Source organism: Pleurodeles waltl, chromosome 1_2, assembly GCF_031143425.1.
Source record: "Pleurodeles waltl isolate 20211129_DDA chromosome 1_2, aPleWal1.hap1.20221129, whole genome shotgun sequence".
Classification (NCBI taxonomy): Eukaryota; Metazoa; Chordata; class Amphibia; order Caudata; family Salamandridae; genus Pleurodeles; species Pleurodeles waltl.
Window position 1 is genome coordinate 747,191,924 of NC_090437.1, and position 14,680 is coordinate 747,206,603.

General features: G+C 44.9%; 1 protein-coding gene across 1 annotated transcript in view; it reads left to right on the forward strand.

Annotated features, from left to right (window-relative positions):
• The window catches only part of RXFP1 (relaxin family peptide receptor 1), a 1,416,786-nt gene that overhangs the window by 800,108 nt on the left and 601,998 nt on the right, over window positions 1–14,680 (forward strand). The window contains exon 3 of the mRNA XM_069243319.1: window positions 4,176–4,274. Coding sequence (XP_069099420.1) covers window positions 4,176–4,274 — 99 coding nt within the window. The remainder of the gene's footprint in view (window positions 1–4,175; window positions 4,275–14,680) is intronic.

Sequence of the window (14,680 nt, forward strand, 5' to 3'; positions counted from 1 at the left end):
CTGCTTTCCCATTAGACAGCCACACTTAAAGAAAGCTAAGGTATGACAGATGGGCCATCCACATACTGATGAGCCAGCCTGAGCAGGATGGGCGGGACGGGTTGACACTTACACATGAATAGGCAGTGTCCTGTCCCCACACAAAGGGTTGCATACCCCCTTGAAGCAAGTGAGGTGAAGCAGGGTAGGAAAAGAGGACCTCTTTGCACTTCAAAGCCCTTCTTTGAAGTCTCCCTCACTTCAAAGGCACCATTGGGTATAAAAACTGGACTCCTGACCCTTCCAACTACCAGCAACCTTCTAGACCTCTGGATACTCTGCCAGGAAGAATTACTTTTGTGCTGCTACACGGATTGTACTCTGCTGGACTGCAGCTTTCTTGCTTTGCTGACTTGCTGCCTGCTTCCATCCTTGCCAGGGTGAGAAGGACTGGACCAACAACCCTTAAGCCTGGAACCAGAGTTACTACTAGCACTTGCTGTCTTGCCTTCTGTTCTCCTGAAGTTTCAGGGACACAAAAAACTTCCCAATCATCACCTACAGTACCTGGACTTTGCTTGCTGCAAGTCTTACCCTGCCAAGTAGTGCTGCTCCAGTCTTGGACCCTTGGAAATGGACATTTAGGGGGTTATTCCAACTTTGGAGGAGGTGTTAATCCATCCCAAAAGTGACGGTACAGTGACGGATATACCACCAGCCGTATTACGAGTTCCATAGGATATAATGGACTCGTAATACGGCTGGTGGTATATCCGTCACTTTTGGGACGGATTAACACCTCCTCCAAAGTTGTAATAACCCCCTAAGTGCTGCTCCAGTCCAAAAACCGCACATCAACGCCATTGCACTGCTTGGAAATGGCGCATCTCCAACTATGCTGGCACACTCCACTGTGGCAAGGATAGTGGACACTGCATCACTGTTGATGCCAGCGCATCACTGCTGCTGTGAGGATCGGGAACACCGCATTGTCCTCTGCGCACGCATCACCTCAATTCATGATGCATCTATGACTTTGCAAGGCTCAGAGCCGACTCATCACCTAAATCTGTGGGACTGATGTCGATGCATCGCCTCCATTCCCGACGCATGTACGACTTTGAGCGGCTTGGAGCTGATGAATACCTACATCTGTGGGATCAACACATTGCCTCCTTTGCTCCTTGCATCTTGCTCTCAACATCGATGCAACTCCAACCCAAGGTACTTTTCTCAGCCATCCAAGGCTGGTCCCTGTATTCATCATCGTCAGCCTGCCGTTTCAGATTTGATGCGGTCTAGCATGATCAGATAGCCCTGGTTGGCGCTTTATGCTTTTTAAGTACTATAACTAAGTTTATTCTTTAAGACTTCATATCTCAAGTTATACTAATTGGGTTTTTATTGTTTTTGGTCTTGTTTTCTTAATTAAATTAAGATCTATATTTCTAACCTGTGTGGTGTTTTCACTGTTTTACTGTTCGAAGAGTTGCACAAATACTTTACACCTTGCCTCCTAAATTAAACCTGTTTGCTCTGTGCCAATCTACCAAAGGGTGAGCACAGGCGATGCACCTTGGGTGAATAGGCGAGCAGTTTGGTCCCAGTCTCCTCTCAGTTCTCAAAGCAGTTTTTAGCCAAAAATGTTCTAAGTCTCAAGTTTTGACTTTTGGCTATCTGGGCACATTTAGCACCACCACTAAGGGTCCACGCTTGGACGAGCACAACTTGCAGGATTAGGACTCACTAAGGGTGGGTTCAGGTGCCGGTTCAAGATGGTTGGAGCCTTTTCTGCCTTTGAGGCTCTGATTAGGTGGCCAACCAACTAGCCCTTGTAGTCACTCTGGTAGTCCTGGGTTCAAGCAGTGGAACGGGGCTCATGCAGCAAGGCATGTGTCTGAGGGTTTAAGGCAGACTCCAGTCAGCAAAGCAGTCCTTCCAGGTACAGCAAAGTAGTCTCTTGGAGTAAACAGCAGACCAAAGCAGCAGGGAGTCCTCTGAGAATCCTACTGCACGTTCAGAAAGTGAACAGAAGAGTGAGTTTGAGGGTCCTGTTTTATACATAGTACCATTTTTAAGTAGATTAAGGGGGTCATTTTGACCCTGGTGGTATGGGACCGCCAGGGCTAAAACGACGGAAGCACCGCCAACAGGCTGGCGGTGCTTCCAGGCGTATTATGACCGTGGCGGAAGCGCTGCGGTCGCACTGCCGGTGGTATTCTGCCACTTTTGCCCCGGCGGTGTTAATCCACCTGGGCAGCGCTGCTTGCAGCGCTGCCCAGGGGATTACGAGTCCCCGACTGCCAGCCTTTTTCTGGCGGTTTGCACTGCCAGGAAAAGGCTGGCGGAACGGGGAGTCATGGGGCCCCTGGGGGCTTTTCACTGTCTCCATTTGGAGCCGGCTCCTATGTGGCGGCCGTGATCCCCGCTGGGCCGGCGGGCGGAAACCAGGTTTCCGGCCGCCAGCCCAGCGGGGATCTCCAAATGGCCGCTGCGGGGGTGCGGCCGCCAATGCCGCCCGCCAAGGTCGTAATGACCCCCTAATTTTCTAGTGAATTTCCTTTTGAAGTGCTTGAGGTTTCCATCTTTCCATGGCTCCTGGCTGTCTGCATGAACAATGCAGGGGTGACAAGTCATTTGTATTTGTGTGAAGGCAGGGCTCAGCCTATTCAGTTGCAAGTGGGACTTTGTCCAGCTCCACCCCAGCCCCCCCCCATTCTACCAGTGATGGCCCATTGATGGACACCTAATTCTTCTATTGTGTGGCTGTCTGGGAGGAAAATGCAAAGCCCAACTTCCAACTACATCCAGTCACGTGACCCAGGAACAGGCTGCATGCACCAAATAGAGCAGGGAAATGCCAACTTTATAAAAGTGGCATTTTCAAAATTGTAACTTAAAATCCACCTCTATCATTAGGAGGTTTTTAAATTACAATTTCTAAGACACCAAACAAAAAAACTTATTAAACGTAGAAAGGAAACTCATTGTTGTCTAATGGGAGAGGTAGGACTCACAATACTGAAAGGCAAATCAAGGAATTGTTCACTACCAGGACATGTAAAACTTAAAACTACATGTTCAACCTTTTAATTACAGTGGACTCTGTCCTATGGGCCACCTAGAGCCTACTTTACGGGTGGATTCTATACAATTAAGAGGGGTTTAGAGCTTGGGAAATGAGTTGTATTGTCAAGTCGAAATGGAAGCTTAAAACTGCATTCAGGCTGCATTGGAAGGCCTAGGACACGTTTTCAAGGGCTACTTAGGTGGGTGGCACAATAAGTGCTGCAGGCTCGTTAGTAGCATTTGGTTTACCAGCTCGGGATATATTGTATACCACTCTTTAAGGTACTTAAAAGTAAATGAACTAGCCAATCAAGTGTAAGCCAATTTTATCATGTTTAGGGAGGAGAGCACAATAATTTCAGCACTGGTTAGCAGGGTTAAAGTGCACAGAGACCTAAAGCCAACAACACCGAATTCATAGGAGGGGCGAGGGCAAAAATATTGGTGGTGTCCCCACAGAGAGAGCCAAGCCCAACAACTGACAATCAGCTAGCTTGGTGTAAGTAGGAATAAATTGGAATGTGTGTAGGGATTCCTAACTGTGTGGTACCAAAGTGTTAATAAATCTCATAATTGCTTGATAACAGTGGCACAGAATGTGCTGCATACATTTAAATGCATAATATACCACATAGTTTGTGTGTAGCATATCAGATAATTCCCCAGCACTGACGCATAACTTGACAATTTATTGCTGCATTAGACAATTAGTACTAGGTATATTATGAAAAGAATCCCATTCTCTGTTTCTCACTCCACCTGGATCACCTTAGCTGCTGCTGTCCAAAAATAAGCCACACAGATCTGTCAGTATATATAAAAAACAAGGGGCCCAATTCAGAAACTCACTGCTGCTTTTTTAACCACTGGGATGGAAACCAAAAGGGGAGATTCTAATACTCTTCTGAAACTACCTACTTGGCTGTTAATGCATTGCATTGCAGATGATGGTGTTTGGTGAAGTCTACAGTTAAACTTTTAAGTGGGCTGAGGCTACCAGCTTAGTCCACGAAAGTCACCAAATAAGACAGTGCTGTCCAAACGCTAAGCATTTGTTTTAGAATGAATAAAAACAGTGGAGGTAGGTGAAAAGTTTAATCACCAACAAATATCTGATTTCTTCCTAGGAGACAACAATGGATGGTCTCAGCAACTTGACAAACTGTATGAAAAGCACTACGAAGTTATTTCTACATACCTACTCGAAGTGAAGCCAGCTGAGTGCTGTAAGTAGCCCAACATTTTTATATGATACTAATTTTGGAAAATACTTTATCAATAGCAGCACTGAATTCAAGATTCCTGAAGTATAATGCTGACATCAATGTAACCATAATATTTTGCAAACGGCCGATTAGAGAACAGCAGTAATGTTGTAATTACACTGCATGTCAGGGTGTTTGGACCCTGGTGCTGAGAGAAACTCTGGAGAAAGGAAAGTAGTGGGGGAACCAGAAAGGGAGGAGTCAAGGGGGCAGACGGGGATAGTTAGGAGCAGTGAAGGTGGGAGCTGACTGAGTTCCTGTATTTGAAAGGAGAAATAAAAGTAACTTCCACTGCAATTCAGTGCCTGTCATCATTGCCGCACGCAGGACATGAAAACAGGGTAGAACTATGCTCTCCTTTTATTTGGCTTTTTATCTTGATTTACTAATTGATGAGAGATTCTGCACCTACTGGGATTGGCCTTACGACCAGCATAATAACCAGTTTGTATGGAGGTGGCGGCAGTCAATATAAGGATCTATCATCCTTAAACGCCTGTCCCTTCAATGTATGTCTATGAATAGATTTTGGCATTTCTTCTTGAGTGATCAGAAATTCTATTTCTGACGCAATCAAAGCTTTCGTTCTGTTGTGGAAGTAGGGCTGTAGCTTCCATTGGTACAGCAGGTACAGTGGCACAGGGGCCGATATATCTGAGGGGCCCAAAGAACCCCGATTATTGTTGTAGTTTATCATTCAAACAGTAGCCGGGGGCATTTCTTTCTGTGCACTAGGGCCTGTAGGCAGAAGACACTATTCTGTATCACACATGAGATGCTCCTGAGCAGGTTATAAAATGTCTAAAAGATATATGTTCAACTCAACCTCTGTGTGCTAAAGAGTATCGACGGATTGACTAATTAGAGAAATGTAAATGAAATATTCTCCTAAGGCTTGAAAGTGTAGTGATGTACTGATCAAAAACTGCAGTGAAGATGTGCAGGTGTTTTAGTCAGCAGTGAAAGCCTTATAATAATGAAGTATTTTGAATTTCAATGGGCAGCGGGGCCTTTTTACACAGACATCATTTATATATACTGTTAGAAATGGGGTCTCTAATTGGCAGTCGGTTTCCACCCTGTACAAGTAGGGACCCTCACTCTAGTCAGGATACCCGCTCAGATAACCCCTGCTCACCCCCTTGGTAGCTTGGCACGAGCAGTCAGGCTTATCTCAGAAGCAATGTGTAAAGCATTTGCGCATAACACACAATAACACAGTGAAAACACTACTAAAGGACACCACACCAGTTTTAGAAAAATAGCCAATATTTATCTATATAAAACAAGAGCAAATACGATTAAAAAAAACACCATACAGTAATAAATGTATGAATTCTGCAAGATTTACTCAAAATTACAGTTCCTTGAAGTCTATAGCTCCACCTGGGGCTATCACAGCATCGTGATCAACAAAACCAACAATTCAGGCCAGCTATGGTGTCTCAGGCCAGCTACAGTGTCAGGAAGACCCGCAAACAGTACCTTTGGAATTTCAGGGTGTCGTGATCCTCATGGTGAGCTCCGGAGAACAGCGTCGCTGGCATTGTGGTGTCGGTTCCTGAGTCGGTGCGGAAGTTGTTAGGCCTGTGAAGTCATACGCCTTGCAGATCGAACTCCGGGCTGATAAAGTCAGGAGCGCTGGTGGGGATGGCGTCGGGGCTGTGGTGCAAAGCAGAACGACAGTCAAAATGGGGAGCACCCTGTCTTCCATTCCAGCATTTGTGACCCCAAGGCATCATGGTAAATGCAGTCATTAGCACGAATTTGAATAGAGTTTTTAAAGTTTTTCACCATAAGTTGGTGTGGCGAGTGCCGTATCTTCGGACACGTGTTTCTGGCTATTTGGCCGTCATCAGCGAAGAGCAACGTATAGCTGGTGGGGTTGCTTGAAATGTCGCCTTGAAAGTATTCACAGGTTTAAGTACCACTCAAGAAGGCACACAGGTGCTTCACCCGAGCTCGTCAGCTCAGAGGCTCACGGGAGCCTTAATTACAACAGTCAAAATGGGGAGCACCCTGTCTTCCATTCCAGCATTTGTGACCCCAAGGCATCATGGTAAATGCAGTCATTAGCACGAATTTGAATAGAGTTTTGAAAGTTTTTCACCATAAGTTGGTGTGGCGAGTGCCGTATCTTCGGACACGTGTTTCTGGCTATTTGGCCGTCATCAGCGAAGAGCAACGTGTAGCTGGTGGGGTTGCTTGAAATGTCGCCTTGAAAGTATTCACAGGTTTAAGTACCACTCAAGAAGGCGCACAGGTGCTTCACCCGAGCTCGTCAGCTCAGAGGCTCACGGGAGCCTCAATTACAACAGTCAAAATGGGGAGCACCCTGTCTTCCATTCCAGCATTTGTGACCCCAAGGCATCATGGTAAATGCAGTCATTAGCACGAATTTGAATAGAGTTTTGAAAGTTTTTCACCATAAGTTGGTGTGGCGAGTGCCGTATCTTCGGACACGTGTTTCTGGCTATTTGGCCGTCAGCAGAACGATGCGACGTGCGGTGCCCACAGGTCACGGTGCAGGCAGTGGCTCAGTGACAGCATCCAGCCGCATCTGTGAGACCAGGGCTGCGGTGTGAAGTGGGGCGGTGCAATGTGCAGTCTCACCAGGTCAGGGTACAGGCAGCGGCATAATCGTTGCTGAAGCGCTGTCGTCAGTAGGCCCAAGCCAGCGGTGAGGGACGGGACAGTGCTTCGTGACCCTCATGAGCGGTGTCCACAGGCCACAGTGCAGGCAGGGTGCCTGGTGACGACACTGTAGTCGATGATGCTGTGTCAGTGGACCAGGGCTGCAGTGCAGAATGGGGTGGCGCTTCATGTACCTCACGAGTGGTGTCCACAGGCCATGGTGCAGGCAGCAGCGCTGGTGTCAGCAGCAGCACCGTCATCGGGGATGCCCAGGCTTCAGTGTGAGCAAGGCGATGCTGGAGTGTGGGGCCCACAGGTCGCGGTGCGAGCAGCAGCTCGGTGAAGTCATCCAATGACAGCGTCGGTGAGACAAAGATCGTGGTGCGAAGTTCAGCAATGCAACTCTGTGCGGCATCGGCAGGTCACGGTGGTTTCTCCTCTTGAACAGCACAAAACACACAGTTCCCAGTGCTGCAGGGTTGAGGAAACTGAAGTCTTTGGTGTCCCTGGAGTTTTGGGTCCACTACTTATACCCAGTTCTGCCTTTGAAGTAAGCATACTTCAAAGGGAAGTCCCTGTCATTCACAACATCTTGCTTTGCCCAGGCCTGGCCCCAGAAACACTCCAGTGGGTCTGAGACTGCATTGTGTGAGGGCATACGTGACGACTCCTCCTTCCACTCTAGCCCAGATGGCGCATCAAGATATGCAGGCTACACCCCAGCTACCTTTGTGTCGTTGTCTAGAGGAGAGGTGTGAACAGCCCAACTGTCAAATTGACCCAGACGGGGAATCCACAAATAGGTAGAGTAACAGAATGGTTTAAGCAAGAAAATGCTCACTTTCTAAAAGAGGCATTTTCAAACACACAGTCTTAAAATTAACTTTACTAAAAGATGTATTTTTAAATTGTGAGCTCAGAGACTCCAAACTCCACATGTCCATCCGCTACCAAAGGGAATCTACACTTTAATCAGATTTAAAAGTAGCCCCCATGTTAACCTATGAGAGGGACAGGCCTTGCAACAGTGAAAAAAGAATTTAGCAATATTTCACTGTCAGGACATATAAAACACATTACTATATGTCCTACCTTAACCATTCACTGCACCCTGCCCTAACAGAGCTACTCATGTGGGTGGCACAACTAGTGCTGCAGGCCCACTATTAGCATTTGATTTACAGGCCCTGGCACCTCCAGTGCCCTTTACTAGGGAATTACTAGTAAATCAAATATACCAATCATGGAGAAGCCAATTACATACACATTTTGTAAAGGAGCACTTGCACTTTAGCACTGGTTAGCAGTGGTAAAGTGCCTAGAGTAACAAAAACAGTAAAATCAGAGTCCAGCACACATCAACAACCTGGGGAACAGAGGCAAAACTTTAAGGGATACCACACCAAGGATGAAAAGTCTAACAAATATCCATATATTGGGCCTGTAAATTACCCACCTGCCAGGCCTAACCTTCCATTTTATACATGTGAGGCACCCCTAAGACTGTGTGTGCCTTCCATCTTGAGAAGAAATCTCCAAGGGCTTGATTGTTTGAAGTCTCATGGACAGCAAAGACTTTTCTATGCCAGCACCTGGAGTCTCTGGATAGACTCATACTCTGCCCTGTGGTGCCCATCCAGTTCCTGGGTCCCTGAAAGGAGAAGCTGGCAGCCGAAGAAGAGGAAATCCACGCACAGAGGGCCGTGCGGGGAAAAGATTGACGCAACTCCGATCTGCAGCTGAAGAAACGATGCACCGCCAGCCCCGCGGCTGAAAGTCGACACTCGCCGGACCGAAGAATCGACGCACAGAGCAGGAGAAACGACGCGCAGCATCTCTTACGGATGCTGGGAGATTGCAATCCGCGCTGCGTGGTTTTCGGATAATCGTGCGGCTGGATTTCCGATGCAAGTACCGCTAGGCGTGTAAAAACAACGGAAGTCCTGCCCGGACACGAGAGTGCTGACCGTATCGACGCATCGCTCTCCTGCGAAGAGAAGGAACGACGCGCCTGACGAAAGGAGAAACAACAGAAGGTCCTGCTCATGAGTGGAACTGACGCATCGCAAGCCCTTTTTGACGCACACTCACCCGTGCAGAGTATTTTTGACGCACCCAAGGTACTTTTTCACGCTAACAGTGTTAGTGTGTGTTTGAAACTACTTAAAGACTCTTTGATTTTTAATTGGTAACTTAACTGGTGTATTGTGGATTGTTGTCATTTTGGTCTTGTTTTGTTTAGATAAACATTTTCTATTTTTCTAAACCTGTGTTGTGTCATTTTGTAGTGTTTTCATTAAGTTACTCTGGGGGTCATTCTGACTCCCGCCGGACGCGGTCACCGCGCGCCCGGCGGGAGCCGCCAAAATACCGTACCGCGGTCGGAAGACCGCGGTGGGTATTTTGAGGTTCCCCCTGGGCTGGCGGGCGGCCTCCAAAAGGCCGCCCGCCAGCCCAGGGGAAACCGTCCTTCCCACGATGAGTAGGAAGGTGCGACGGGTGCTACTGCACCCGTCGCATATTTCACTGTCTGCTAAGCAGACAGTGAAATACAAGCGGGGCCCTCTTACAGGGGCCCCTGCAGTGCCCATGCCATTGGCATGGGCACTGCAGGGGCCCCCAGGGGCCCCGCGACACCCCCTACCGCCATCCTGTTCCTGGCAGCCGAACCGCCAGGAACAGGATGGCGGTAGGGGGTGTCAGAATCTGCGCCGCCTTGGAGGATTCCAACGGGCAGTGGTAAACCGGCGGGAGACCGCCGGTTTACCCTTTCTGACCGCGGCTGAACCGCCGCAGTCAGAATGCCCTCGGGAGCACCGCCAGCCTGTTGGCGGTGCTCCCGTGGTCGGTGGCCCTGGCGGCCACCGGCCGCCAGGGTCAGAATGACCCCCTCTGTGTGTTGGTAGAAATACTTTACACCTAGCACTCTGAAGTTAAGCCTACTGCTCTGCCAAGCTACCAAGGGGGTAAGCAGGGATTAACTGAGGGTGATTCTCTTTTACCCTGACTAGAGTGAGGGTCCTTGCTTGAACAGGGGGTAACCTGACTGTCAACCAAAAAACCCATATCTAAAAATATTCACTGAAATAAATGGATCTCTGGTTACTAACTGCTCAGATGATGGAAGGGATCTCCAGTATATTTAGAACAACACACATGTTCAAATTTAGAATAATTTATATTTGTATTTGAATTACATCAAAAAACACCTAAGTGTAATAATTTATATACAGACAAATTGGCTCCCAAACAAGAAACCCAAAACATCAATTAATTTTGTTCGCACATCCACATTAAAAAGGCTTCCAATACCCTAAACACTAGTGACATATAAACAACCCTTGTCTATATTAGTAAACCAATTAATATCAAAGGGTTATGTTGCTAGGTTCACCAATGACAGTCAACGACATTTCAACCCTCTAACAAATACAGGGTCTCATCAGGACCAAGAGATAAAAGTACACCTATGGTAAAAAGAAATAAATTAAATAGAAAGTAGGAGTCTACTCATCATATACCATAAGGATAATCACCAAGGAACCAAATGAACGCCAACCTCATAAGGAGAAAACCAACAGCCAAGTGAAAAAAAAGGAGTGCGTGATTTCAAGAAAAACAATACTCACGAGGACTTGAACCTATATGAAAAATCTGAAACATAAAAAAGCAAATTAGTGTAAGAGCCCAAATTGACAAGAAGACCAGAATCACACAGAAAAACGCTTACTCCCAGAGTGAGGTATGTTCTAATTGTTGCATAGATAAAGGATACATTTAGAGCCAATAAAATCTATTAGGAAAAGCAATTAGCACTGTGGAAACTCACTTACCAATAGTGTGAGGGGAGCCTCTTATCTCTCACTGAAACCGCTACACTGGAGGAATTTCCATATCGGCATCCACCAGATAGATATTCAAAGGTCCCAATTTTATTTTATATAATAATAAATGTCAATACGTGCTGGGTGAGGAATCCACCCAAAATAGCACTTTGTTACTCAGTATAGCGACCTGGACGCTATTACTCAGTGGGGACGCTGTAATTGCACGTCATCTCTCCGCGTAAATAACAACCGGCCTTCAATATGAGGCTTGTACTGCATCAATCAGCAAGCATGTGGGGGGGGTGGCTCAGATCTGCACAACACCACAACATTTTCCGCTTGCCAAGAGGACACTCTAGTCGTGCATCAACTGTGAGCAGGGAGGAAACGGGGCATTCAAGATGAGGCTTGAACCACACCTTACACCAGTAAACAAAGGGGCCCTGGGTCATATTTATGAAACCTAGTCACGGGCTATCAGGGGAAAACAATCTTAACATACTATTGAAGGATTAGGAATAACCTCAGAAAGAAAAATAAATAAAATCTATGTCAATAAAGATTATAACAGGTCAAAACAACTGAGGAGGTATAGGGGGATTACGATAGCCAATTATAATAGCGAAACAGAGAGGATAACAACCACCAGAAGTCAAAGCATATTTAGGCGTTTAAGGCAACAAGGGGTTTAGCTTATGAATTCCATATCTAACAACCACCCATACAAGACAGTAACAAATTAATTAATTAAATAAGAAGGACAGATGTTATCCAGATAGACGAAATCTGAAAGTAACTCAAATACCCCACATGATTGAATATAAGGGGTTAATTACAACACAAAACAAACATTGTTAGGACACCCATGATTGAATTAGTCACAATAAATTACGACATAGCTCCTGACAAGAAGGGGTATAAGAGGAAATTTTACATGACAGTATCAATATTTGGCAGGAAACTGAATCAACGAACCATATACAAATAATAATCAAGAATTACAATACAAATATACATAATATATTAATAACACAAGAAAAAGGAGAACTGAATCAATGTTCACCTAATCTCAAGGCATAACTATGGAAGAACCTACAATCATTAATAAAGTAATTCAAATCATAATATATTTATCAACCTCAAGAAGTCATCATAATATGATATAGGGCACTCTCTCCCCAAAATCACTATAGGAACCATCTGGCTATATCTTATATACCACCTCTCATGTTTACATCAAGGGAAAGTATATATTGTCCAGGATGACAGTAGGATTAACAGTTCTCTAATTCTCATGTAATGTGCACATTTCCTCTGCTGTATTGAATCCATTATTAATGGAGTCACACCAGTCTATCCACATCAATTCTCTTTTCTTCAACTTTTTTTAAAAATCACCTTCCCTCAACGAGTTGACACGGTGTTAATAACTTGCTATTTCGTGTCGGTTGCAGAATGGTTCTTTTCAAGAATATGCATGACCATCGGGCTGTGGCAGTCATACATCTGATTCTGCACAGGGGCTGTCAAATACATGTCTTAACTTGTTGGGTAGTTTGGCCAACATACACTAGAGCACAAGGGCACCATACCGCATAGATATCATTCTTGGTATTGCAATTAGACTCACATTTCAAATCAATCGCCACAGAACCATGTTCAAATTTCTTTGTGTCAAAAGTAAATACACACGCAAAACAATTTTGACAATGATAATGACCACTCAAAGGGGGTAGCCCCAACATTGTATCCAACCGCAGCTGGTTAGCTTTGAATTGAGTGATGAAAAGCACCAAATGATCTCTAATACTTTTGACATTCCTGAAAGCAAACATCGGTGTTTGTAATGTACTGCCGTCACACAAACCAATCTTTCCAAGGGTGTCTTTGATCTATTACATAAAGGTTGCTCCCTAGGGCAGTACCAGGCTCACTTCATAGCCCCTCTTATCATTCTCTTTGGATACCCTCTAGACATCTGTCTCTCTTGCAGCATATGGGCCTCTCTTAAATAATCTTTTTTCAAAGAACAATTCCTGCGTAACTGCAGGAATTGACCAAAGGGTAAGCCATCCTTCAGGGCTTGTGGATGGTAGCTCTGATACTCCACAAAGGTATTTCTATCTTTTAGTTTTCAATATAAACTTGAATATAATCTGCCATCCCCATTTTTTATCATAAGGTCTAGGAATGCGATCGCCACATTGTTCATTGTAAAAGTAAAACGAAGATGCTCTTGGACATGATGCAAATAATCAACAACATTCCACACTTCTTGTTCAGGGCCTGTCCAAATCATGATGATATCATCAATGTATCTTTTCCAGCAGCTAACTGGGAATGTGTATCTATTGGTAGTTGTTAGAACATGTCTTTGTTCCAAATCATATACATAAATGTCTGCCAGATTTTTAGAAAATAATGGTGCCCCATAGATGTACCAGAGCATTGTTGGTAATACTGATTGTTATATTTGAAATAATTCCCTTGCAATGCCATGCAAAAGAGGGCAACAATAAATCCCATTGGAACACAAACATTTTGAGGATGATTGTTCAAAAGATTCTCAATGATCACTATACTGTCCTCTTGCGGAATATTAGTATAAAGAGAGGCTATGTCTAAAGTTACCAACCGAACTGTTTGCCTGTTAAAAGGCATATCCTCAATAAGATTCGCCAGTGCTATCTTTCACATAGGTATCCTGTAGGGGAGCATATTTCTGAATAAAGAAATTAATGTACCTCCCTACTGGTTCTAATATGGAACCACATCCTGACAAGATAGGTATGCCCAGTGGATCATCATTATTTTTGTGAATCTTAGGCAATGTATATAGCACTGGCGATCTGGGATTCTCATTATTCAAAAATAAAAATTCCTTTTCAGTGATATAACCTAGTTTTTACCCTGCGAAGGTCACCCTTCGCATTTCCGCTTGAATATTATTTAGGGGATTGGTAGGTAGTTGAGTATAGTGCTTATCATCAGCAATCTGCCTGCATATTTCCATATGATACTTGCCATAATCTTGCAGAACAATCCCGCCCCCTTTATCTGCAGGTTTGATAGTCAAAGGCACGTCACAATGCTTGTCATTCAGCAAGTGAAACATTGTATGGGGCAAATTGTCTGGTAGTTTTCATATCCTCTAGTCCTTTCAAAACTAACTTCTCAAAGGTTAACACCTCAGGAGGCATCATATTTTAGAAGGATAGAAACTGGTAGCTGATCTGAGACCCACCACGGAGTCAGATATAGGATCACTCCTATCTGTCAAAAAGATGTTGTCTTATTTTACGAAGAAGTGCATCAATTCCATTTTCAGGATGAAATAATTTGTCAATGGCAAACAATAATGGTCTACTTAATAAGCTGACCTCCACAGATGAAAGAATATGTTTGGATAGATTAAAAATGGGTATAGTCATCCCCTGATCTTCCACCTTTGTTTCTACTGTAACAGGGGTCACCACCTGTATGCCTTCCGTCTCGGCTGGCGCTCCCCTGGAGATTGATACCAGGCTCTGCCTCTCCCTCTGCTACTGCCAGTGTCCTTGAGCTAAAAAACTGTAACTGGATTCCTCCTAGGGGACTGAGTCATCTGAGTCTGCTGATGAATCCGAAAAAGTGACTCACTGGTCTTTCTTGTATCGCCCATAAGTATATTGTCTGTCCTGTGAAGGAAAGGTTGTAGAGTAATCCTTTCTTAAATAAGGAAACGCCTTTTCTTTGAAATAATTCTTAATATTTTTTGTTACTTTATCTGCTTTCTTTCTCAGTTCGCAATTATTGACGTCCTCTACTGTCTTATTCAGTTTCTCCAGCAACTCTTTGGCTTCAGTCACCTTGTCACTGCCTAACTATTCCCTCTCTAGTGTTTCAATCTCCTTCATTTCCTCTTTA